The following is a 23,474-nucleotide window of genomic DNA, read 5'->3' on the forward strand; positions in this document are numbered from 1 at the left end:
TTCAGAAGGTTCTTCAGAAACTCGTTCCCCCCAGGACACTACTGCCGGTTCTACTGGTTCTACCGCTGCTGGTTCTACTGTTGCTGGTTCCACAGGTTCTACTGCTCCGGTTCTACCACTGCTGGTTCTACAGGTTCTACTGCTGCTGGTTCTACTGCTGCTGGTTCCACAGGTTCTACCTCTGCTAGTTCTACAGGTTCTACTGCTGCTGGTTCTACCACTGCCGGTTCTACAGGTTCTACCGCTGCTGGTTCTACCACTGCTGGTTCTACAGGTTCTACCGCTGCTGGTTCTACAGGTTCTACTGCTGCTGGTTCTACAGGTTCTACCGCTGCTGGTTCTACTGTTGCTGGTTCCACAGGTTCTACTGCTGCGGTTCTACCACTGCTGGTTCTACTGCTGCTGGTTCCACAGGTTCTACTGCTGCTGGTTCTACAGGTTCTACTGCTGGTGGTTCTACTGCTGCTGGTTCCACAGGTTCTACCGCTGCTGGTTCTACAGGTTCTACCGCTGCTGGTTCTACTGTTGCTGGTTCCACAGGTTCTACTGCTGCAGTTCTACCGCTGCTGGTTCCACAGGTTCTACCGCTGCTGGTTCTACAGGTTCTACTGCTGCTGGTTCCACAGGTTCTACCTTGCTAGTTCTACAGGTTCTACTGCTGCTGGTTCTACCACTGCTGGTTCTACAGGTTCTACCACTGCTAGTTCTATAGGTTCTACTACTGCTTGTTCCACTGCTCCTGGTTCTACAGGTTCTACCGCTGCTAGTTCCATAGGTTTTACTGCTGCTTGTTCTACTGCTCCTGGTTCCACAGGTTATATTGTTGCTGGTTCTACAGGTTCTACTGCTGCTGGTTCTACAGGTTCTACCGCTGCTGGTTCTACAGGTTCTAGTCTTTCTCTTCCATCCTTTTCCTTGTTTTTCTTGTTGTTTTGTTGTTTTTCTTCGTCTTTTGGAACCTTTTTCTCTTCCTGCGGGTTCCTCTGATCTCCCGCTGAGTTCTCCTTGGGTTCCTGTCCTCTGACATCTCTGTTCTCTGACAGGAGGCGTTACTCGGTCACATTTTCTCATCATGGCCGACTGGACCGACTGTCTGAACTTTGGGATCTCCATCGCTAAACAGGCTAGTGAGGTAGGAGTCATGGCGACCAATGAGAACGCAGCACTGAGACAGGTCACTGGGGAGGGGTGAGGGGGGTCCAATCAGAGGGCCAACCTGTCCCAACCAATCAAATGGACTGCCGGCTGGACGCCAAAGCAGCAGTTTGATTGGACCAGGTGTTCTAGGTGTGAGTGCTGACTCGGCAGTCACAAGTGTCAACCAGTCAGTAGCCCAGCAGCTGCTGTAGGTGTCCAATCAGCTCCAGGCACAGCTGATGATGTCATTTAGGTTCAGAGAGGGGTCACTTTGATAAAAAAAATATTCTGGAATGTCATGAACATCAGGTGCACACACACCTGACACACACCTGTGTGTTCTCCTGCAGTCTGAGGTCTGTTGACTTCATGTCTCATTTCTGTGTTTCTGTAACCATCAAACGTCTGAGTTTGTCATTAATGACTTGCATCGTTCCGTTCAGTGTGGTTCTCTGGTGGTTCCTCAGGTGGTTCTGTCAGCGTTTCAGCAGCACAAAGAGGTGAAGCTGAAAAGTTCTCCTGCGGATCTGGTGACAGAAACGGATCAGAGAGTCGAGAAGATCCTCATCTCCGCCATCAGGAACCGCTACCCTCAGCACAGGTTCCACTCTGTTCTACCACGTTCTACTGTTGGAACCCTCAGCACAGGTTCCACTCTGTTCTACCACGTTCTACTGTAGGAACCCTCAGCACAGGCTCCACTCTGTTCTACCACGTTCTACTGTAGGAACCCTCAGTACAGGTTCTATTCTGTTTTACTGTCATCACTTTTCTGTTCTTCCTCTGCTTTTCTTTCATTTTATAATCAACATCATTTCTTCATTTTCTTGATGAAGTAGAACATATGCTCTCATTCTGTTTTAGTTCTGTTGGTTCTCAGGAGAACCAGCAGACTGTGATCTGTGTTCTACCCCTCAGGTTCATCGGGGAGGAGTCTGTGGCTGCAGGTGAACATCTGGAGCTGACTGACAGTCCCACCTGGATCATCGACCCCATCGATGGCACGGTGAATTTTGTCCACAGGTGAGTGGCTCCACCCACACTGTGATGTCACACACAGGTGGTTTCACCTGTTTACACGTCACTGCACAGAACAGGACAGGTGTCATATTACACAAAATCAGCAAAACTTTGATCTGCTAGTAGCGCTGCAAATGAAGAGTGAGATAACAATAGCTAATGAGAGATTACAGGTGATTGCAGGTGTGATTGCAAGAAGTTGCTGCAGCTTGCAGTTGTAAATGTTTGGGAGAAAGCTGATATGGAACCTGCAACCTTCTGATTAGAGGAGAACAGTTCTACCAACAGAACACAGTTCCAACGCGTCTAGCAGCGTTTGACCACTTTCACTAAAATGTAATCTTCATGTAGACAAACACGAAGGTTCTGAAGAATGAAACGGTTCCATTGTGTTGAAGTGATGTTCAAACGGTTCGTCTACTGGATCTGGAATCAAACCCAGAACCTTCTGCTCTCATCTCAACTCACAGGTTTCCATTTGTGGCCATTTCCATCGCCTTCACTGTCAACAGACAGGTAAGCTCACCTATCAGTCAGTACACCTGTTGTTGTGGAAAAATTCTTTATCAGTTGTTCAAGTTGAAGAAATAAGTCTATTAAGAATCACAAGTTGTCTATGTTTTATTTGAAGCTTCAAAGGCACAAAATCACAGAGTGCAGAGCAGTCTATGGGAGAGTACGAAGTCTCTGAGGGAGGCAACTATTTTTATACCATTCTTTAGCATTGTTGTATATGTGTATCCATAGTAACACATGTGGGGGAAAACCCAGCAGGGGTGAAAGCATCTTCAGCAAATACAAAAATAACTGATGGAGACACAGGTGCAAAATGTCCTATTGTATTGTTTCGTAGAAATGCTATATTGGTTTTAACACCTGTAGACGGAATAAATTGAGATATAGGGTCTAGACAGGTTCAATCAAAGGTAACATGTCTATCTTGCACAACCGGTACTTTCCTTTCGTGCATTCTCTACCTTATGGAGTGTCTTGAGAGGTTATCAGACACAAGCAGCTTAACAAGGTTATCAAAAGGTTACAAGTATCAAAGGCTATAAATATCAAAAGGTTATGACTGCATGTACTAAGTAGCACATATTGTATTGTTGCACATAATATATGTTTTCATATAATTAGTAAGCAATAATGCTTGTAGATAATAAATTTTCTATTACACTGTCACCTGTCAGTCAGTACACCTGTCACCTGTCAGTCAGTACACCTGTCACCTGTCAGACCCAGTTTGGGATCGTGTACAGCTGTGTGGAGGACAAACTGTTCTACGCTCAGAGAGGAGGAGGAGCGTTCCTCAACGGAGAACCGCTGCACGCCTCCGGACAGCAAGGTGACATCACACGTGTTACATCACACATGTGTTACATCACACGTGTTACATCACACATGACATCATGTCAGTTGGTTCTCATCTGCTGATGGTGAACAGAGACTTTAAGGTGGACGTATGTTTGTTGTTTCTCCTCCAATCAGACATCAGCAGGTGTGTGGTGGTGACGGAGATTGGGGCTGAGCGTGATGATGTCGCTCTGTCCACCATGACCTCCAACATCCGCAGACTGCTCCAGTTCCCTGTGCACGGGTAAGAACACGGAACTCTGTGGGCCGAAATGTAGGAACCGTTCCACTGCAGGAACGTTTTGAAGATTGTCCTTTGATTCTTTCTGGTTCCACTGTAGATCCAACAGCTTCAACATTAACTCAGAGACCAAAACAAACAGTTCTTGGATGTATAACTCCAGTTCTATGTAGGAACCATAACAATGGAGGTTTGTTCTGTTAGAACATCTTGAGATCTTTATGTTGTTGACAGTAATTTTAGAGAGGACAGAGAACACGTTGTCCTCACTGAGTTTAACCAATCAGAATCTAGACCCACACAGCAGTGCTTCAGGGTTCCTCAGGAGAACCGACCATGGAGGAGGAACTTTATTCTACCCTGAAAACTCCCTGAAAGAGGTTCTACAGGTTACATTACCCTAGAACAGCCTGTAGGCTCTAGTAGAAAACATCCTGATGGTTCCACCAAAACACAGTCCATCAGCCTGAAAGAACATCTGAGTTCATGTGGATCATCAAAAATTAATTTCTGCTTAAAAACACATTAAGAGTGGAGCAGAAAGAAAACTGTGGAAACGTGATTGGAACTTCTGTCACTGAACATGAAACATGTTCCTGTACTTTACTGTTTGTGTTCTCTGATCACTTTGCAGTGCAGATGTTTGAAACCTGGAACCATGACGTCAACTGGATGTCCAAAACCCATGACATGTTGTTGGCATGTTGTTGATGTGTAGTTGACGTGATGTTAATGTATTGTTGGCGTGTTGTTGACATGGTATTGGCGTGTTGTTAACGTGTTGTTGGCATGTTGTTGATGTGTTATTGGCTTGTTGTTGTGTGCTTGGCGTGTTGTCGTTGTGTTGTTAGCGTGTGGTTAGCATGTTGATGGCGTGTAGTTGGCGTGTCACTGACGTGTTCTTCCTGTGTTGTAGCGTGCGTGCTTTGGGGACAGCAGCAGTTGACATGTGTCAGGTGGCCACAGGTGGAGCTGACGCCTACTACCACATCGGGATGCACTGCTGGGACATCGCTGCCTCCGCCATTATTGTGCAGGAAGCTGGAGGCGTTGTCATGGACACGGACGGTGTGTGTGTGCGATGTGTGAAGTCATGTGTCACCTGTGTGTACCTGTGGGGCCGGGGCCTCCCCTAATTGGTCCGTGTGTCCTCAGGCTCGGAGTTTGACATGATGTCGAGGAGAGTCATCGCCGCCAGCTCCGCCGCTGTGGCTGATCGCATCGCTCAGGTGATCCAGGCCTTCCCCTGTTGTCGTGACGACGAGGACAACTGTGGGTGTGGAGCGACAGGTGTAAACTGACTGCAGGTCACCTGACAGGAAATGTGATAAAACTAATCAAGCCTGTAAACTGATGTGATGTTTTTGTGATTTCTTGGCATGGCTCACACTGGGGGAAAACATCAGGTTTCATATTTCAGGCGTGTAGACAATAATGGAATAAAGGCTGGAATGTTTAAACATGCAGCTCCTGAACAGGTGACACTCAGGTGAGTCTATGAGGCTCGCTGGGCTTTATTTAGGTGCAGTGTTCAGTTCTCTGGAGAACAACTCAGTTTGTTTGTAGATTAAACTCTGTTTATTTAGGTCCTCTCAGCCGGGTTCGAATAAATAATAAATACATAATAAATAAATCCGCAATAAGATAAAGAGATTTTATTATCATCGTGCAGAAGTAAAGAAATTTGTCTTGAAGACCATGACAATTAGTAGCAGTGCAAATAAGAATAAAAATAGGTAAAAATACTCTTAAAAAAATTAAAAGAATCAAAGTACTATATACAGGTAAAGTGGTCCGTGTTGATAAAGGGGTCGAGTGTTGAAGGAATAAAATAGAGTTCTTATTGCACAGATGAACCAGGAGGGGGGGAATGTCTGGACGGTGGGGCAGTAGGTGGAGGGTGTGATGGTGGGGCAGTAGGTGGGGCAGTAGGTGGAGGGTGTGATGGTGGGGCAGTAGGTGGAGGGTGTGATGGTGGGGCAGTAGGTGGAGGGTGTGATGGTGGGGCAGTAGGTGGGGGGGTGTGATGGTGGGGCAGTAGGTGGGGGGTGTGATGGTGGGGCAGTAGGTGGGGGGTGTGATGGTGGGGCAATAGGTCGGGAGTGTGATGGTGGGGCAATAGGTGGGGGGTGTGATGGTGGGGCAGTAGGTGAGGGGTGTGATGGTGGGGCAGTAGGTGGGGGGTGTGATGGTGGGGCAGTAGGTGGGGGGTGTGATGGTGGGGCAATAGGTCGGGAGTGTGATGGTGGGGCAATAGGTGGGGGGTGTGATGGTGGGGCAGTAGGTGGAGGGTGTGATGGTGGGGCAATAGGTCGGGAGTGTGATGGTGGGGCAATAGGTGGGGGGTGTGATGGTGGGGCAATAGGTCGGGAGTGTGATGGTGGGGCAATAGGTGGGGGGTGTGATGGTGGGGCAGTAGGTGGAGGGTGTGATGGTGGGGCAATAGGTCGGGAGTGTGATGGTGGGGCAATAGGTGGGGGGTGTGATGGTGGGGCAGTAGGTGGAGGGTGTGATGGTGGGGCAGTAGGTGGGGGGTGTGATGGTGGGGCAATAGGTCGGGAGTGTGATGGTGGGGCAATAGGTGGGGGGTGTGATGGTGGGGCAGTAGGTGGAGGGTGTGATGGTGGGGCAGTAGGTGGGGGGTGTGATGGTGGGGCAATAGGTCGGGAGTGTGATGGTGGGGCAATAGGTGGGGGGTGTGATGGTGGGGCAGTAGGTGGAGGGTGTGATGGTGGGGCAGTAGGTGGGGGGTGTGATGGTGGGGCAGTAGGTGGGGGGTGTGATGGTGGGGCAGTAGGTGGGGGGTGTGATGGTGGGGCAGTAGGTGGGGGGTGTGATGGTGGGGCAGTAGGTGGAGGGTGTGATGGTGGGGCAGTAGGTGGGGGGTGTGATGGTGGGGCAGTAGGTGGGGGGTGTGATGGTGGGGCAGTAGGTGGGGGGTGTGATGGTGGGGCAGTAGGTGGAGGGTGTGATGGTGGGGCAGTAGGTGGGGGGTGTGATGGTGGGGCAGTAGGTGGGGGGTGTGATGGTGGGGCAGTAGGTGGGGGGTGTGATGGTGGGGCAGTAGGTGGGGGGTGTGATGGTGGGGCAGTAGGTGAGGGGTGTGATGGTGGGGCAGTAGGTGGGGGGTGTGATGGTGGGGCAGTAGGTGGGGGGTGTGATGGTGGGGCAGTAGGTGGGGGGTGTGATGGTGGGGCAATAGGTCGGGAGTGTGATGGTGGGGCAGTAGGTGGGGGGTGTGATGGTGGGGCAGTAGGTGGAGGGTGTGATGGTGGGGCAGTAGGTGGGGGGTGTGATGGTGGGGCAGTAGGTGGGGGGTGTGATGGTGGGGCAGTAGGTGGAGGGTGTGATGGTGGGGCAGTAGGTGGGGGGTGTGATGGTGGGGCAGTAGGTGGGGGGTGTGATGGTGGGGCAGTAGGTGGGGGGTGTGATGGTGGGGCAGTAGGTGGGGGGTGTGATGGTGGGGCAGTAGGTGGGGGGTGTGATGGTGGGGCAGTAGGTGGGGGGTGTGATGGCAGCCACAGCTCTGGGGAAGAAGCTGTTCCAGTCTGCTGGTTTTTGTTTTTAATGACCACAACCTTTTCCCTGATGGAAGGAGGACTAACAGTCTGTGTCCAGGATGGTGGGATCTCTGGTGATGCTGCTGGCCTTTTTCCTCAGACTGCTAGCATAGACAGAGTCCAGGCTGGGAAGCTGTGCTCCCACAATCCACCAGGCAGTTTTTACAACACTGGCCAAGTCCCTTCTGTTTCCAGCTGGAAAACCAGACTGTGCTGCAGCAGCACAGAATGCTCTCAATCATACTCCTACAATAATTCACCTGCAGACGCTCAGATACACACAGATTCTATCTATAGCAGTGGTTCTTAACCTGGGTTTGATCGAACCCTAGGGGTTCGGTGAGTCAGTCTCAGGGGTTCTACGGAGGTCAAGACACAGTCGACTCATATGATTGGTGATGACACACCCTGCTTGGCCATCACTGGCTGCATGTGATCACGTTACATTGCTTGGTCAATCTGTGCTGCAGGGAATTTGGTGTGCTCAGTAATCGACTTGTGACTGTCATGATGGTACGTTGTGTGATTTCTTTCTTGATATTTTAATCCATACTAACTATGTTGAGCAAAAAAAGAAAGTGGTCGGACGAATATGTACAACATGGATTCACATGTATAACGGAACGTGATGGGAGTCAGAGTCCTATCTGCATGATTTGCAATGCCAAGTTAAGCAATTGTAGTCTAGCACTGGCAAAACTAAAGGAACACTTCCTTAAGCTGCATGGAGATGGGGAATACAAGAACACAAGTGATGTTAATGCACGGTTCATTTTGTGCACCAGTAAAACACATAACTATGTCTTGAATTTGAAAAAAACCTTATTTTATTTTTCAATAAAGAAGGGTTCAGTGAATGCGCATATGAAACTGGTGGGGTTCAGTACCTCCAACAAGGTTAAGAACCACTGATCTATAGTCTATGGTTAATTCAGTGAAGTTCCATTCTTCGTCCAGCAGGAGGCAGCAGCGCTCAGCGAAGAAGAAGAAGAAGAAGAAGAAGAAGAAGAAGAAGAAGAAGAAGAAGAAGAAGAAGAAGAAGAAGAAGAAGAAGAAGAAGAAGAAGAAGAAGAAGAAGAAGAAGAAGAAGAAGAAGAAGAAGAAGAAGAAGAAGAAGAAGAAGAAGAAAGGAAGGAAGGAAGAACAGTGACCTGTGGCAGGTGAGAGGTCCGGACTGACCTCCTTCTCTTCTCTTTGTTTACCGCTGTTTGTTGTTTACTTGATGTCTTCTTCGGAAACTTCCGTTTTAAGGCTCCGTTACTTCAGACGGAGGACGCGATACGTCACGGCTTTGCCTCACGTCATCACGTACCGTTCGATCTGCGGCTCATCAGTAATCAATAATCAGATATCCATATCGATCGATAATAGTTCAGTGTTTGTAAACAGAGTGAAGCTGCTGATTATTGATTATCAGAATCAGCTTTAATGGCTAAATACGAACACACCCTGGGAATGTGGAAGAGAAAAATAAACTACAGAAAGAGGAAGAAGAAAAAAATAGTAATAAAATGAAATATAACTCAGGATATACAGAAATGTTCAGCTGGACAGGATTATATGAACAGTAGTGCAGAAAACAGAGACAGTACTGAACATGTCCACTGGAAGGCTGTCTGCTGGACAGGAGGACGGAGCTGGTTATCAGGAGATGGTTATCAGGAGGTGGTTATCAGGAGGTGGTTATCAGAAGGTGGTTATCAGAAGGTGGTTATCAGAAGGTGGTTATCAGAAGCTGGTTATCAGGAGGTGGTTATCAGAAGGTGGTTATCAGAAGCTGGTTATCAGGAGGTGGTTATCAGGAGGTGGTTATCAGAAGCTGGTTATCAGAAGCTGGTTATCAGAAGCTGGTTATCAGGAGATGGTTATCAGGAGGTGGTTATCAGAAGCTGGTTATCAGAAGCTGGTTATCAGGAGATGGTTATCAGGAGATGGTTATCAGGAGGTGGTTATCAGAAGCTGGTTATCAGGAGATGGTTATCAGGAGGTCGTTATCAGGTGATGGTTATCAGGAGATGGTTATCAGGAGCTGGTTATCAGGAGATGGTTATCAGGAGATGGTTATCAGGAGGTGGTTATCAGGAGGTGGTTATCAGGAGGTGGTTTTCAGGTGATGGTTATCAGGAGGTGGTTATCAGGAGGTGGTTATCAGAAGCTGGTTATCAGGAGGTGGTTATCAGGAGGTGGTTTTCAGGTGATGGTTATCAGAAGGTGGTTATCAGAAGGTGGTTATCAGAAGCTGGTTATCAGGAGGTGGTTATCAGAAGGTGGTTATCAGAAGGTGGTTATCAGAAGCTGGTTATCAGGAGGTGGTTATCAGAAGCTGGTTATCAGAAGCTGGTTATCAGAAGCTGGTTATCAGGAGATGGTTATCAGGAGGTGGTTATCAGAAGCTGGTTATCAGAAGCTGGTTATCAGGAGGTGGTTATCAGAAGGTGGTTATCAGGAGGTGGTTATCAGAAGCTGGTTATCAGGAGATGGTTATCAGGAGATGGTTATCAGGAGGTGGTTATCAGAAGCTGGTTATCAGGAGATGGTTATCAGGAGGTCGTTATCAGGTGATGGTTATCAGGAGATGGTTATCAGGAGCTGGTTATCAGGAGATGGTTATCAGGAGATGGTTATCAGGAGGTGGTTATCAGGAGGTGGTTATCAGGAGGTGGTTTTCAGGTGATGGTTATCAGGAGGTGGTTATCAGGAGGTGGTTATCAGAAGCTGGTTATCAGAAGGTGGTTATCAGGAGGTGGTTATCAGAAGCTGGTTATCAGGAGGTGGTTATCAGGAGGTGGTTATCAGAAGCTGGTTATCAGAAGCTGGTTATCAGGAGGTGGTTATCAGAAGGTGGTTATCAGAAGCTGGTTATCAGGAGGTGGTTATCAGGAGGTCGTTATCAGGTGATGGTTATCAGGAGATGGTTATCAGGAGATGGTTATCAGGAGCTGGTTATCAGGAGATGGTTATCAGGAGATGGTTATCAGGAGGTGGTTATCAGGAGGTGGTTATCAGGAGGTGGTTTTCAGGTGATGGTTATCAGGAGGTGGTTATCAGGAGGTGGTTATCAGGAGGTGGTTATCAGGTGATGGTTATCAGGTGGTGGTTATCAGGAGATGGTTATCAGGAGATGGTTATCAGGAGCTGGTTATCAGGAGATGGTTATCAGGAGATGGTTATCAGGAGCTGGTTATCAGGAGGTGGTTATCAGGAGGTGGTTATCAGGAGGTGGTTATCAGGAGGTGGTTATCAGAAGGTGGTTATCAGGAGGTGGTTATCAGGAGGTGGTTATCAGGAGGTGGTTATCAGAAGGTGGTTATCAGGAGGTGGTTATCAGGAGGTGGTTATCAGGAGGTGGTTATCAGGTAGTGGATGGGGGGAATAAACTGTTTCTGTGTTCAGGACTCTGTCGCGCTTCCAGAGGGGAGGGGAGGAACAGTTTATATCCAGGGTGAGTGGGCCTCTGATGTTCCTCTACCTCGTTCTAGTGGAGAACGGTTCCTGGATGGAGGGCTCCGATGATGTTCTCTGTAGTCTGTTCCTGTCCAGCTGTGAGGATCCAGATGTGCTCAAGACAGATTCAGTGACTCCAGGTAGAACTGGATCAGCAGCTCCTGCAGGATGGTTCTCCTCAGATCAGATCAGATGATCCTTTATTATTCCCCACATCAGGAGAAATTCAGTGTTCCAGCAGCAAACATCTGTCAGAGCAGCACTGACCATCTGTACTAATGATAATAATAGTGACATCAGCATACAGTGGCTTGTTTAATAAATGTAGCTGTAAAGATTTTCCCGTGGTCTGAGATGATCTGATGTAGTCCAGTTCATGTTCCATCAGCTGGTGGTGTTCAGTCTGTGGCAGGAACTCCATCCTCTGCTGAACCTTTTCAGGATGGAAGATGTTCTTCTTCCACTGCAGCTCCTGAGAGCCTGAAGTCCTCCATCATCTCCTGAAGTCCTCCATCATCTCCTCAGTCTGGAGGTGTTCAGCTCCAGGTTGTTCTGGCTGCTCCAGGCCTCCAGCTGTTCCAGATCTCCAGCTGATGAGCAGACCGGTCCTGGATCAGGACGATGACTGTTGTGTTGTTAAACTTGAGGAGTTCACCAGCTGGAGGAGCTTGGAGGTGCAGTGGTTGGTGGAGACAGGACATGGGGGGTGCTAGAGCTGACAGTCAGGTGGATGAGGAGACATCTCCCAGCCTCACCTGCTGCCTCCTGTCTGTTAGGAAGCTGGAGATCCACTGAGAGTCTGGCGGAGAGGATTTCAGGGACGATGGAGTTGAAAGCTGAGATAAAATCCATAAATAAGATCCTTGATAACTCCAGGAACATCTAGAGGCTGCAGGATGTGGTCCAGCCCCAGACTGACCTGTTTGCTCCATAAGTAAACTGCAAGAGGTCCAGCAGAGTCCTACTATGGTCTTCAGCTGGTTCAACACCGTCTCTAGAAGGACTTCAGGACCACAGATGTCAGAGCTGCTGGTCTGTAGGGTTCAGGGTTTCTGGGGAGCCAGGATGATGGTGGAATGTCTGAATGTAGAGAACTTCACAGAGGTCCACAGATCTGCTGAAGATCCTGGTGAAGATTAGAGCCAGGTGGTCAGCTCAGGCTATTGATCAGACAGGTGCTCAGATAATCAGTCAGTCAATAATAAGGAGAATAACAACAATAACAATAATAATTACAACAACAACAATAATAATAATAATAATAATAATAATAATAATAATAATAATAATAATACTTCTAAAATTCTTTACTGTGAAGAAAAGAACTAAATATTTAGGTAGAAATAAAAAGAATGCAGTGGAGAAAGGAGGACTGGTCCAGGATGTGGTCCAGATGGATTAGGACCTGGTCTAGATGGAGGAGGACCTGGTTCAGGATGTGGTCTGGTTATGGAGAGCTCTGTAGGAGCTGAGGAGGATCTTGAAGTGGACTTTCTGGAGGTCAGAGATCCAGTGGAGGTTGTGAAGGACGGCTGATCACAGAGTGGGAGTGGGGGGACAGCATGGACCAGGGGCGTCCAAACTTTTTCAAAGAGGACCAGATCTGATGAGGTCAGCATGCATGAGGTCCAACCATCAGACATTCTCTGAACCATTAAAATCAAATGCAACGTGGCTATTTGATGGAAATTTCATTGCAAACGACACATTTTTCATTTAGTACAAAATGAAATGTTTCCATAAACTTTAAGAGGAGGGATCAGAGAGTCGAGTGGACAGATTAGCACTTCTCTCTGTATAAAGAGACATCCCATAATTAACAGACTCAACAGTCTCCATTTCTGAAGGTTCAGAGACGGACTGGACTATAGACATCACAGAGACTCTCTACTGCTGGTGTCCATTCTATACAGCTTATGGTCAGAATGGGTCACACTGCCACCTGCTGGTGGAACCTAAAACAGTTTATTTAACTGTGTATTAATACCTGGTCACATACTGGCAGCCACAAGTCCTGCTTTATAACAGAGACAGAGGACTGGATGTGGACATGCCTGGTTTAGTATGTCTGATAAAGAGACCAGCCATGTTCTCAAGGTGGTAGAAGATGTTTTAGTGATGTTCTTGATGTGTTGGCTGAAGGAGAAGATGATGATTCCTGATGTGAGGGACATGAGTCGAGTGGAGCCCCCATGGTGAGGGAGAAGTTGTGGGAGGATTTGGACCAATGGTGATGGCTTCTTCTTTGTTTAAAGCCATGACTTTATTTCTGTGAAGCCGTTGGTGACGGTGGTGATGGTTTGGTGGAGGTGTAGAGCTGGATGTGATGATGATAGATCAAGGAGGAACATGTAGAGGATGGAGAGGCTGAGAAGAGAACCCTGAGGAGCACCATGGGAGAGGATTTATTCACCAGTTAGAGAGTGTTAGACGCTGGAGAGATGGAAGGGATGGAGAGAGTTACAGTTAAAATGATTGTGTGTGTGTGTGTGTGTGTGTTTGTCTCTTCCAGAACTTTCTGCTCCAACATGGCCGACCAATGGCAGAGCTCCATGGATCACGCTGTCGCCATCGCACGACGAGCCGGAGAGGTTAGTGAGGAACCTATCGATGCGTATTGATCAGGTTATTGATATCGGTATTGATCAAATGATCGGTTTCTGTATTGATCAGGTGATTGGTTTCTGTATTGATCAGGTGATCGGTTTCTGTATTGATCAGGTGATTGGTTTCTGTATTGATCAGGTGGTGCGGGAGGCTCTGTTGGACGACAGGGCGGTGATGACGAAGAGTTCATCGGTTGACTTGGTGACTCAGACGGACCAGAAGGTGGAGCAGCTCATCATCCAATCAGTGAAGGAGAAATTCCCCACACACAGGTAGGAAGCTCCACCTCCTCACTGCATGCTATTGATTATTGGTCACAGATCAATACTGTCACTGAAGAAGAGCTGAAGGTTTCGACAGTGAGGAGCAGAACATTTCTCAGAATCATTTTTTATAAATTTATGAATATTTTCACTTCAGAAGTGTAAAATAATCAGAAGAGCAGCAGAGTGACGTTAAATCCAGGTGAACAGGTGAGTTTAAAAGTCAGCATCCATCCTGAACAACGTCTTCAGAGTTCAAATCCTCCTGATTCCTCTGTGATGCAGCAGTAAAGTCTGTCCTCCTGCTGGTCTACAGGAAGTCGTTCCTCTGATCCTAAACCTCAGCTCATCTTCTAGCCTCCCTCTGAGGAAACACCCAGCTGAGGTTCCATCAGCGTTCCTTCTGCTGGTCTTCAGGTTCCAGTATCTGGAGGAGATCTGGAGTTTTCTGTCCAGGTTCTCCCCTGACCAGATCCAAAGCAGACACCAGAGGAACGTCAGGAGAATGTGTTGACTCATGTCCTTCTGGTCTGCTTGTCCTCCAGGTTCATCGGGGAGGAGTCTGTGGCTGCAGGTGAGTCCTGTGTTCTGACCGACTGTCCCACCTGGATCATCGACCCCATCGATGGAACTACCAACTTTGTTCATGCGTGAGTTTTATTTTGGACCTTCATCATGGTGGTGAGCTCAGGTTCCTCTGATCCTGGAGATCCTCTCAGGTTCTTCTGCAGGTGAACACTTTATTCTGAAACACAAACTGACTTCCTGAAACATCAGAGCTCATTAAACTCACTCTGACCTTCAGGAACGTCCATGTACAGACGCTGATGATTAATAATTTAATCAACTAAAAACATATGAACCAATCAGGCAGCAGAAGGTGGTGATGTCATAGATGTAGCTCAGCTGTAGTTCCTGATTGTTCCAGCAGGTGGAGCCTCTTCCTGTTTAATCCTGTAGAGACCAGAAGAGGTTAAAGCAGAGAGCACTGTGGTAGTTTAGCAGCAGCGGGCACCATGGCAAAGACTAAAGAGGAGGGTCGTGACCTGAAATGTTCCACCTTTAAATCGACTTCTCTGAAAGACGTTTCAAGAAACGTCTTCCAAAGAAGTCCCGGTTCCTCCTGAAGCTCCTACAATCACCAGGAACTGGATGGGTTTAGCAGCAATGGGCACCATGATAAAGACGAATGTGGAGGTTAATGACCTCCAACCAGTTGAAGACTGAGGAGGTTCAGGAGGACTTAGTTCCTGGTGGAACTCAGTGTGATGTGCATGTAGTTAAAATGTCTTCATCTGACATCATCGATCAATGAGTGATTTATTGATTGAACACCAGCTGATTATTGATCCGTTTGTCTTTGAACAGGTTTCCTTTTGTTGCGGTTTCCATCGGGTTCTCCGTCAACAAACAGGTGAGATCAGGTGAAAAGGTGTAGAAGCTGCTGGTCCTGCTCCAATGTGAGATGCTTCCACCTTCCTGCTCCTTCAGGTGGAGTTTGGTGTCGTCTACAGCTGTCTGGAAGACAAGATGTTCACCGCCAGGAGGGGGAAGGGAGCGTTCTGCAACGGACAACCGCTGGAGGTTTCTGAGCAGAAAGGTCCATAATCAATAACTTCTTTACCAATCAATAACACATCAGGACAGGTTCAGCTGAATTCAGGGTCTCACCTCTTTGAAGACAGTTAAGATGATTAGACGGACCTGGAGATCAGACGTTGTTCTGAGAACACGAAGCGTTCTCCTAAAGAACCTGCTGTTGTTCTCCTCAGACATCCAGCAGTCCATCGTGGCCACAGAGTTCGGATCCAGCAGAGCCCCCGAAGCCGTCGACAGGATCTTCTGCAGCCTGAAGAACGTCCTGAGCGTCCCGGTTCACGGGTAACAGCGGGCTGCTGCACACCTGCAGCCAGGTGAAGGTGTTTCCTGTCATCATGTGTGTTTCTCTGCAGGCTGCGTGGAGCAGGAACTGCAGCCATCAACATGTGTCTGGTGGCGTCCGGCTGCGTGGAGGCATACTACGAGATCGGGACCCATGTTTGGGACGTGGCTGCCGGGTCGCTGATCGTGTCCGAGGCCGGAGGGGTTCTGATGGATGTGGAGGGTAACGGTCCAGACGCTAACACTTCCTGTTTACCTGCCAGGTGTGTCTCTGACGGCTGTCTGTGTGCAGGGGGGGAAGTAGACCTGATGTCCAGGAGGATCATCGCCGCCAACAACAGGACCATCGCCCAGCGGCTGGTCAGAGAGATCGCCCCCTTCAGGCCGCCCAGAGACGATGCCCCGCTGCCCAATCAGTGAAGAGCTGCAGAGCATGCTGGGAAAAACAGTTCAGGCTTCATTTGCAAAGTTTGTAATAAATAGTTTGTGATAAAAACACAGACATGTCCGAGTGTTGATGAAGGCGGTCATAGAGCCACACTAAGCATGTTAGCATGTCCTCCTCAACACGCTAGCCTCTTTATTTAGCTCATCAGGACAGTCTGCAGCTTTATCTGCTGATTACACCTCATTGATGAACTGTCGGAGTAGATTATGGATTATTGATCAGTTCCAGCAGCAACCTGCAGGCGGCCTAAGAGCCGAGTATTTAGAACCAGAGGACAGAAAAATACACCATTTATACTTCTATTTTTACATGTAGTATTTTATACACTTCAATTTTTACATGTAGTACTTTATATACTTCTACTTTTACATATAGTACTTCATATACTTCTATTTTTACATATAGTACTTCATATACTTCTACTTTTACATATATTACTTCATATACTTCTATTTTTACATTTTGTACTTCATATACTTGTCTTTTTCTTGTAGTCCTCCATATACTTCTATTTTACATATAGTACTTTATATACTTCTATTTTTACATGTAGTACTTCATATACTTCTTTTTCTTGTAGTATTTCTCAGGTTTAGATCCTATTTTTATCGTGTTCTTGATGCTGAGGCACTGAATTCACCTCCCAGGAATAAAAACTCTGATCTGACATGATTCAGTCTGCAGCTGGAAATAGAGCAGAAACACGCACAAAGAAAAAAAAAACCACACACACAGTAACACACACACACAGACACACACAGACACACTGTGTCCCCGTGTGTGTGTTTCTGGATGATGTTCAGCTTCAGTTTTTTGTCACTTGTTGAATCAGAATCACAGAGGTTCGGATACCAGTTTATTATTATTATCGTTATCTGCTTCTTTTAGCTTTGTAGTTTCTCATTGAAATTCCGGAGTCAAACCATGACCCTAGGGAGATTTCAGGGCTCAAGAAATGGACAGCGTTTTTCTAATTATATGGGCACTTCCAAGTAGAACAATCTTCTGGAGTTCTGCAGTAGTTGGTTTTCCTGGTATTTCCAGGAGTCGCTCCTCCAGTCCTTTCTTGATAAGGCCCAATGCTCCAGTTACGACTGGTATTGTTGTCACCTTCATTCCCCACATCCTTGTAACTTCAATTTCTAGATCTTTGTACTTTGACAATTTCTCAACTTCTTTGATGCTAATTATTATTATTATTATTATTATTATTATTATTATTATTATTATTATTATTATTATTATTATTATTATTATTATTATTATTATTATTATTATTATTATTATTAATAATAATAATCATAATAATAATAAGAATTATGAAGCTCCACAGGTCGACCCAGAAACAGGCTGTAGGTCCTGATCCTGGTCCTGGGTTCTAGTGGGTTCCAGTGGGTTCCAGTCCAACCTACAGTCAGTTACTGCAAGTCTTTCCCTCACTCTTCTCCTGGTAAGAACCTCTCCAGGACCTCAGAGACCTCCAGAACCTTCAGGACCTGTGAGAGCTCCTTCAGAAGAAGCTGCTGTAGTCTGCAAGTCATTTTCTGTGTTTTCCTGCAAGTCTGTCTGAAACACTCGAAACAGTCCTGGTTGTGGTGTTAATTCAATTCAATTCAATTCAATTCAATTCAATTCAATTCAGTTTTATTTATATAGCACAAATTACAGGTCAGATTGTCTCAAGACACTTTCCAGAACCCATATGAACCCCCAGAGCAGCCCTAAGGAGACAGTGGCAGAAAAACACATTTAACAGGAAGAAGCCTGGAGCAGAACCCAGATCTTTATGTGGGGGAACCCATCTGCTGGTGGAAGGAGGGTAGAGAGGCACAGAAGAGGTAGAGAGATAGGGGGGGTGGGGACCAAGGAACATAGAACACACAGTTGGATACATGTATGATCAGATAGATGATACATACACAGTAGAAGCTAACATGTAAACTGATTCCTAGTTTCCTGATATGATGTACGGCTCTGGCATAAATATACTACATGTATAGCTGGTAGTAAATTCTAACAGTAAGTAGATGAACATATCAAGTATAGTGAGGGTGATGCAGAGTAGATTGATGGAAATGGGCAGCTGGAAGCAGTGGGCTGGAGGAAGGTCAGCAGCAGCAGCATCCCACAGATGGAGATTAGGCCAGTTGGTGGGAGAACCACCACAGATCTGAAGCATCCAGCTCTGGGATCAGGGACACTCGGAGAAAGGACACAGGGAGAAACAGAGTGAGTGTAATGCAATAATGGTATATATATATTAAATATAATGGTAGCTAGAGAAGGGCTCAGTGCATCCAGAGAGGTCCTCCAGCAGCCTAGGCCTGTAGCAGCAGAACTCGGGGCAGAACTAAGGGACGTCCAAGAGGAAGACTCCAGCTGACCCCGTCAGGGTCCCCCAGTCAGTCCTAACTATAAGATTTGTCAAAAAGGAAGGTTTTAAGCCTGGTCTTAAAAATAGAGAGGGTGTCCGCCTCCACACATACACACACACACACACACACACACACACACACACACACACACACACACACACACACACACACACACACACACGCCCTGCTTTTGTTCTCTTGTTCACTATGAAAATACATGTTGTTGTTCAAAGTAAACAACTGTTGCTTTGTTTCTCAAATCAAATTTAAAGGGTTAAAAGTTTTGAAGCTTAATGAAATTTTGGATTTCATGGTCAGGACTGATTCTAATTTTAAAAACTTAACTGTTGAAAGTAGAAAATAATAATAATATGTGGTATTTTTTACAGCATTTTGTAAAAACAGCAGGTGGCCATTTTTGGCCACGAACATGCTGAGTGGGAGTTTTTCTTCTTTTTTGTGTCACTCCACAAAAAAATTAATGATGCATAAAAATCATTCATACTGCTAATTATTGACAAACATTTAGCTTCAATTATGATTAGAAAATTAGTCAGGCAGCATGTATTATTTTTATTAAAAAAGTGATTTTGTGCTTTTCTCCCTTTATAAATCATTAGCATTATGTTATCTAACAGGCATTTAAAGGGTTAAAATTCTGAATTTGAATGATATTTTGGTTTTCATGGACAGAACTGATGCAAATTTAAAAAATCAAGTTGGTAAAAGTGGAAAAATATTTTAATATATATTAATTTTAAAGCATTTTGTGAATGCAAACAGGGGGTGGCCATTTTTGGCCACGAATAGGCTGAGAGGGAGTCTTTTTGTTTTTGCCCTCTATGCTCAAAAATAATGATGCATCATAAACAGTGTTGCTGTTAATCAGTTACATATCTCAGACTGTGCTATTAATTAAACAAGAAAAATAAGTAGCACTGGGAATATAGATAATGGTCACTTTTGAGGTTGTTTTTCAACAAGCGCATTGTACAAACAAACTGGCATTTGAAGGGTTAAAAAATTTAAAAGGAATGAATATTTTATATGTATGATACGAACTGATGTTAGTTAAAAACTTTATGCAGTAAAAGTAGCAAAAAAGATAAAAAATCTAAAAAATTACAGACTCAGTATGTGGGTGGCCAAAAATGGCCATGAACAAACTGAATGGATGTTGTTTTTGAACAAGGCCAGAGGGCTAGGAACAACAAGTAAGCCTGCAGTCTGAGAGCGAAGAGTTCTGCTAGGATAATATGGTACTATCAGGTCTTTAAGATATGATGGAGATTGATTGTTAAGAACTTTATATGTCAGAAGAAGGATTTCGAATTCTATTCTACATTTCACAGGAAGCCAATGAAGAGAAACCAGTATAGGAGAAATATGATCTCTTGCTAACTCCCGTCAGTACTCTGGCTGCAGCGTTTTGGATCAGCTGTAGATGTTTCAGAGAGCTATTGGGACAACCTGATAATAAGGAATTACAGTAGTCAAGCCTAGAAGTAACAAATGCATGGACTAGTTTTTCTGCATCACTCTGAGACAGGATGTTCCTGATTTTCACAATATTTCTCAGGTGGAAAAAGGAAGTCCTACAGATTTGTTTTATGTGTGAGTTATGTGTGGGGCGGCTGTGGCTCAGGTGGTAGAGCGGGTCTTCCAATGATCGAAGGGTCGGCAGTTCGATTCCCGCTCTGTCCTAGTCATGTGCTGTTGTGTCCTTGGGCAAGACACTTTACCCACCTGGCCTCCAGTGCTGCTACTCACACTGGAGTATGAATGCGTGTGAATGTTGGTGGTGGTCGGAGGGGCCGTAGGCGCAGATTGTCAGCCACGCTTCCGTCAGTCTGCCCCAGGGCAGCTGTGGCTACAAATGTAGTTTACCACCGCTGAGTGAGAATGTGTGAGTGAATGAATAATGGATTCATTGTGAAGCGCTTTGAGTGCCTTGAAAAGCTATATAAAAGCTATATAAATCTAATCCATTATTATTATTATTATTATAAAGGACATGTCCTGGTTAAAGATAATGCCAAGGTTCCTCACAGTAGTACTGGAGGCCAATGTAATGCCATCCAGAGTAACTATATGCTTTGAAAGCAATTCTCTAAGATGTTTGGGGCCAAATACAATGACTTCAGTCTTGTCTGAATTTAGTAGTAAGAAATTATAGGTCATCCAGGTCTTTATGTCCTTAAGACAATCTTGCAGTCCAGCTAGCTGATTAGTTTCATTTGGCTTCATAGATAAATACAATTGAGTGTCCTCAGCGTAACAATGGAAATTAATACAGTGCTTCCTAATAATATTGCCTAAGGGAAGCATGTATAATGTGAACAGTATTGGTCCTAAGACAGAACCCTGAGAAACTCCATGATTAGTGACTTTAGTTAATCCTGTTCTGGTTCTAGTCCTTGTGTTAGTCCTGGTCCTGGTGTTAGTCCTGGCCCTGGTCCTGATATTAGTCCTGGTTCTGCTCCTGATGTTAGTCCTGTTTCTGGTCCTGGTGTTAATCCTGGTTCTGGTCCTGATGTTAGTCCTGGTTCTGGTCCTGGTGTTAGTCCTGGTTCTGGTTCTGGTGTTAATCCTGATTCTGGTCCTGGTGTTAGTCCTGGTTCTGGTCCTGGTGTTAGTCCTGGTTCCGGTCCTGGTGTTAGTCCTGGTTCCGGTCCTGGTGTTAGTCCTGGTTCTGGTCCTGGTTCTGGTCCTGGTGTTAGTCCTGGTTCTGGTCCTGGTGTTAGTCCTGGTTCTGGTATTAGTTCTGTTTCTGGTTCTGATTTTCTCTGTTCTTGTCTTTTTATCTTCTCTGAACTTTTCTTTCTTCTGTTTTTGTTTCTGTGTGTATTTAGTGTGTAGTTGTGTGTATTTAGTGTGTAGTTGTGTGTAGTTGTGTGTATTTAGTGTGTAGTTGTGAGTGTGTATTTGTGAGTGTGTATTTAGTGTGTAGTTGTGTGTATTTAGTGTGTAGTTGTGAGTGTAGTTGTGAGTGTGTAGTTGTGTGTATTTAGTGTGTAGTTGTGTGTATTTAGTGTGTAGTTGTGAGTGTGTATTTGTGAGTGTGTATTTAGTGTGTAGTTGTGTGTATTTAGTGTGTAGTTGTGAATGTGTAGTTGTGTGTATTTAGTGTGTAGTTGTGAGAGCGTAGTTGTGTGTAGTGGTGTGTATTTAGTGTGTAGTTGTGTGTATTTAGTGTGTAGTTGTGAGAGTGTAGTTGTGAGTGTGTAGTTGTGTGTAGTGGTGTGTATTTAGTGTGTAGTTGTGTGTATTTAGTGTGTAGTTGTGAGAGTGTAGTTGTGAGTGTGTAGTTGTGTGTAGTGGTGTGTATTTAGTGTGTAGTTGTGTGTATTTAGTGTGTAGTTGTGAGAGTGTAGTTGTGTGTAGTGGTGTGTATTTAGTGTGTAGTTGTGTGTATTTAGTGTGTAGTTGTGAGAGTGTAGTTGTGAGTGTGTAGTTGTGTGTAGTGGTGTGTATTTAGTGTGTAGTTGTGTGTATTTAGTGTAGTTGTGAGAGTGTAGTTGTGAGTGTGTAGTTGTGTGTATTTAGTGTGTAGTTGTGTGTATTTAGTGTGTAGTTGTGAGAGTGTAGTTGTGAGTGTGTAGTTGTGTGTATTTAGTGTGTAGTTGTGTGTATTTAGTGTGTAGTTGTGAGAGTGTAGTTGTGAGTGTGTAGTTGTGTGTAGTGGTGTGTATTTAGTGTGTAGTTGTGTGTATTTAGTGTAGTTGTGAGAGTGTAGTTGTGAGTGTGTAGTTGTGTGTATTTAGTGTGTGGTTGTGTGTATTTTGAGTGTGGTTGTGAGCGTGTATTTAGTGTGTAGTTGTGTGTCTTGCCTGCAGTAGCGTTTGATTCGTTCTCTGAGAACACCTGAGCTCAGTTCAGCCGCCGGCGCTCCGAGATCTGAACACCTGAGACCCTCATCGAGAACGCTGCCGGAAAACCTACGGACGGAACGCTGGCACGATGCGTTCAGGGACAGAGGAGACACGGTGCATTCAGGTGCAAACTGTAAATGTCCTGCAGCAGGACGAACAGAATAAAGAGGAACAGAACTATTATTTTCCATCTGCAGTTCATTAAATCATCGATGACCGACACTGAGCACATTAATTAAATAAAGTGAGAGAAGTTTGGGAGAAGAAGCAATAAACTGTGACTCTGATGATCAATGAAAGTCTGATTAAAATGTTTGTGAGAATCTGAAACTCGCCTGAAGCTCAGAAAGTTTCCTGACTTTAAGCAGCTGATTGATCAAAACATCGAATTCACAAACAGAACGGGTGACACCTAAAAATACACGCCGTGAAAATACACACGTAGAAATATACAACATGAATATACACACCATAAAAATACACAACATAGAAATACACACCGTAAAAATACACACCTAAAAATACACACCGTAAAAATACACTTTAAAAATACACAACATGAAAATACACACCATAAAAATAAGCAACATGCAAAAACACAGCGTAAAAATACACAACATGAAAATACACAACATAAATATACACAACGTGAAAATACACTCCGTAAAAATACACAGGAAATTACACACGTAAAATACACATATAAAAATACACACTGTAAAAATACAACATAGAAATACACACCGTAAAAATACACACCTAAAAATACACACCGTAAAAAAACACTGTAAAAATACAACGTAAAAAAACAGTAAAAATACACAAAATGTAAATACACACCATAAAAATATGCAACATGAAAAAACACAGCGTAAAAATACAACATAGAAATACACACCGTGAAAACACACTCCGTAAAAATACACTCTGTAAAAATACACAACATGAAAATACACACGTAAAATACACACTTAAAATTCAAAATGTGAAAATACACACCGTAAATACACACACCTTAAAAATACACAACGTAAAAACAGACTAAAAATACACAATGTAAAAATACACAGCATAAAAACACACCGTAAATACACACAACATAAAAACACACAACATAAAAAACCACTCTCTAAAAACACACAATATAAAAATACACAACATAGAAACACCCTGTAGAACTCCTTTGGGAGGAGGTTCTGATGAACCCGCATCAGGCACTGAGTCCTGTGACATCATGAGGGGGCGGAGCTTCTCCTGGACTGAGAGGACAGAC

At 45.1% G+C, this 23,474-nt stretch overlaps 2 protein-coding genes across 3 annotated transcripts; both read left to right on the forward strand.

Annotated features, from left to right (window-relative positions):
* The first annotated feature begins 44 nt into the window (after window positions 1-44).
* LOC129347265 (inositol monophosphatase 1-like) lies at window positions 45-5,101 on the forward strand. Its single transcript, XM_055014790.1, has 9 exons — window positions 45-172; window positions 1,044-1,132; window positions 1,605-1,738; window positions 2,056-2,160; window positions 2,628-2,673; window positions 3,394-3,502; window positions 3,646-3,754; window positions 4,668-4,819; window positions 4,907-5,101. Exons 2-9 carry the CDS (start codon window positions 1,073-1,075, stop codon window positions 5,050-5,052), a joined length of 861 nt encoding a protein of 286 aa, XP_054870765.1. The 5' UTR covers window positions 45-172; window positions 1,044-1,072; the 3' UTR covers window positions 5,053-5,101.
* A 3,240-nt stretch (window positions 5,102-8,341) lies between these two features.
* Window positions 8,342-16,004, forward strand: LOC111577613 (inositol monophosphatase 1-like). Of its 2 annotated transcripts, none has more exons than XM_023283962.3 (9): window positions 8,342-8,471; window positions 13,268-13,346; window positions 13,501-13,634; window positions 14,171-14,275; window positions 14,994-15,039; window positions 15,117-15,225; window positions 15,398-15,506; window positions 15,578-15,729; window positions 15,799-16,004. In XM_023283962.3, the coding sequence occupies exons 2-9, from the start codon at window positions 13,284-13,286 to the stop codon at window positions 15,924-15,926; spliced, it is 846 nt and encodes a 281-aa protein (XP_023139730.1). In that variant the 5' UTR covers window positions 8,342-8,471; window positions 13,268-13,283; the 3' UTR covers window positions 15,927-16,004. The 2 variants fall into 2 exon arrangements, with proteins under 2 accessions (XP_023139730.1, XP_023139731.1); XM_023283963.3 differs by having other exon boundaries at window positions 8,405-8,478.
* The last annotated feature ends 7,470 nt before the right edge of the window (window positions 16,005-23,474 follow it).

Source organism: Amphiprion ocellaris, chromosome 10 (genome assembly GCF_022539595.1).
Source record: "Amphiprion ocellaris isolate individual 3 ecotype Okinawa chromosome 10, ASM2253959v1, whole genome shotgun sequence".
Taxonomy (NCBI): domain Eukaryota; kingdom Metazoa; phylum Chordata; class Actinopteri; family Pomacentridae; genus Amphiprion; species Amphiprion ocellaris.

What these genes read in the sequence shown, in the direction of transcription:
- LOC129347265 (XM_055014790.1), top strand. Translation starts at nt 1,073, where the DNA reads ATGGCCGACTGGACCGACTGTCTGAACTTTGGGATCTCCATCGCTAAA. An exon ending in CCTTCACTGTCAACAGACAG is followed by an intron (nt 2,674 to 3,393) that starts GTAAGCTCACCT and finishes GTCACCTGTCAG; the next exon opens with ACCCAGTTTGGGATCGTGTA. An exon ending in CGTTGTCATGGACACGGACG is followed by an intron (nt 4,820 to 4,906) that starts GTGTGTGTGTGC and finishes GTGTGTCCTCAG; the next exon opens with GCTCGGAGTTTGACATGATG.
- LOC111577613 (XM_023283962.3), top strand. Translation starts at nt 13,284, where the DNA reads ATGGCCGACCAATGGCAGAGCTCCATGGATCACGCTGTCGCCATCGCA. An exon ending in GAGAAATTCCCCACACACAG is followed by an intron (nt 13,635 to 14,170) that starts GTAGGAAGCTCC and finishes CTTGTCCTCCAG; the next exon opens with GTTCATCGGGGAGGAGTCTG. An exon ending in GGTTCTGATGGATGTGGAGG is followed by an intron (nt 15,730 to 15,798) that starts GTAACGGTCCAG and finishes GTCTGTGTGCAG; the next exon opens with GGGGGGAAGTAGACCTGATG.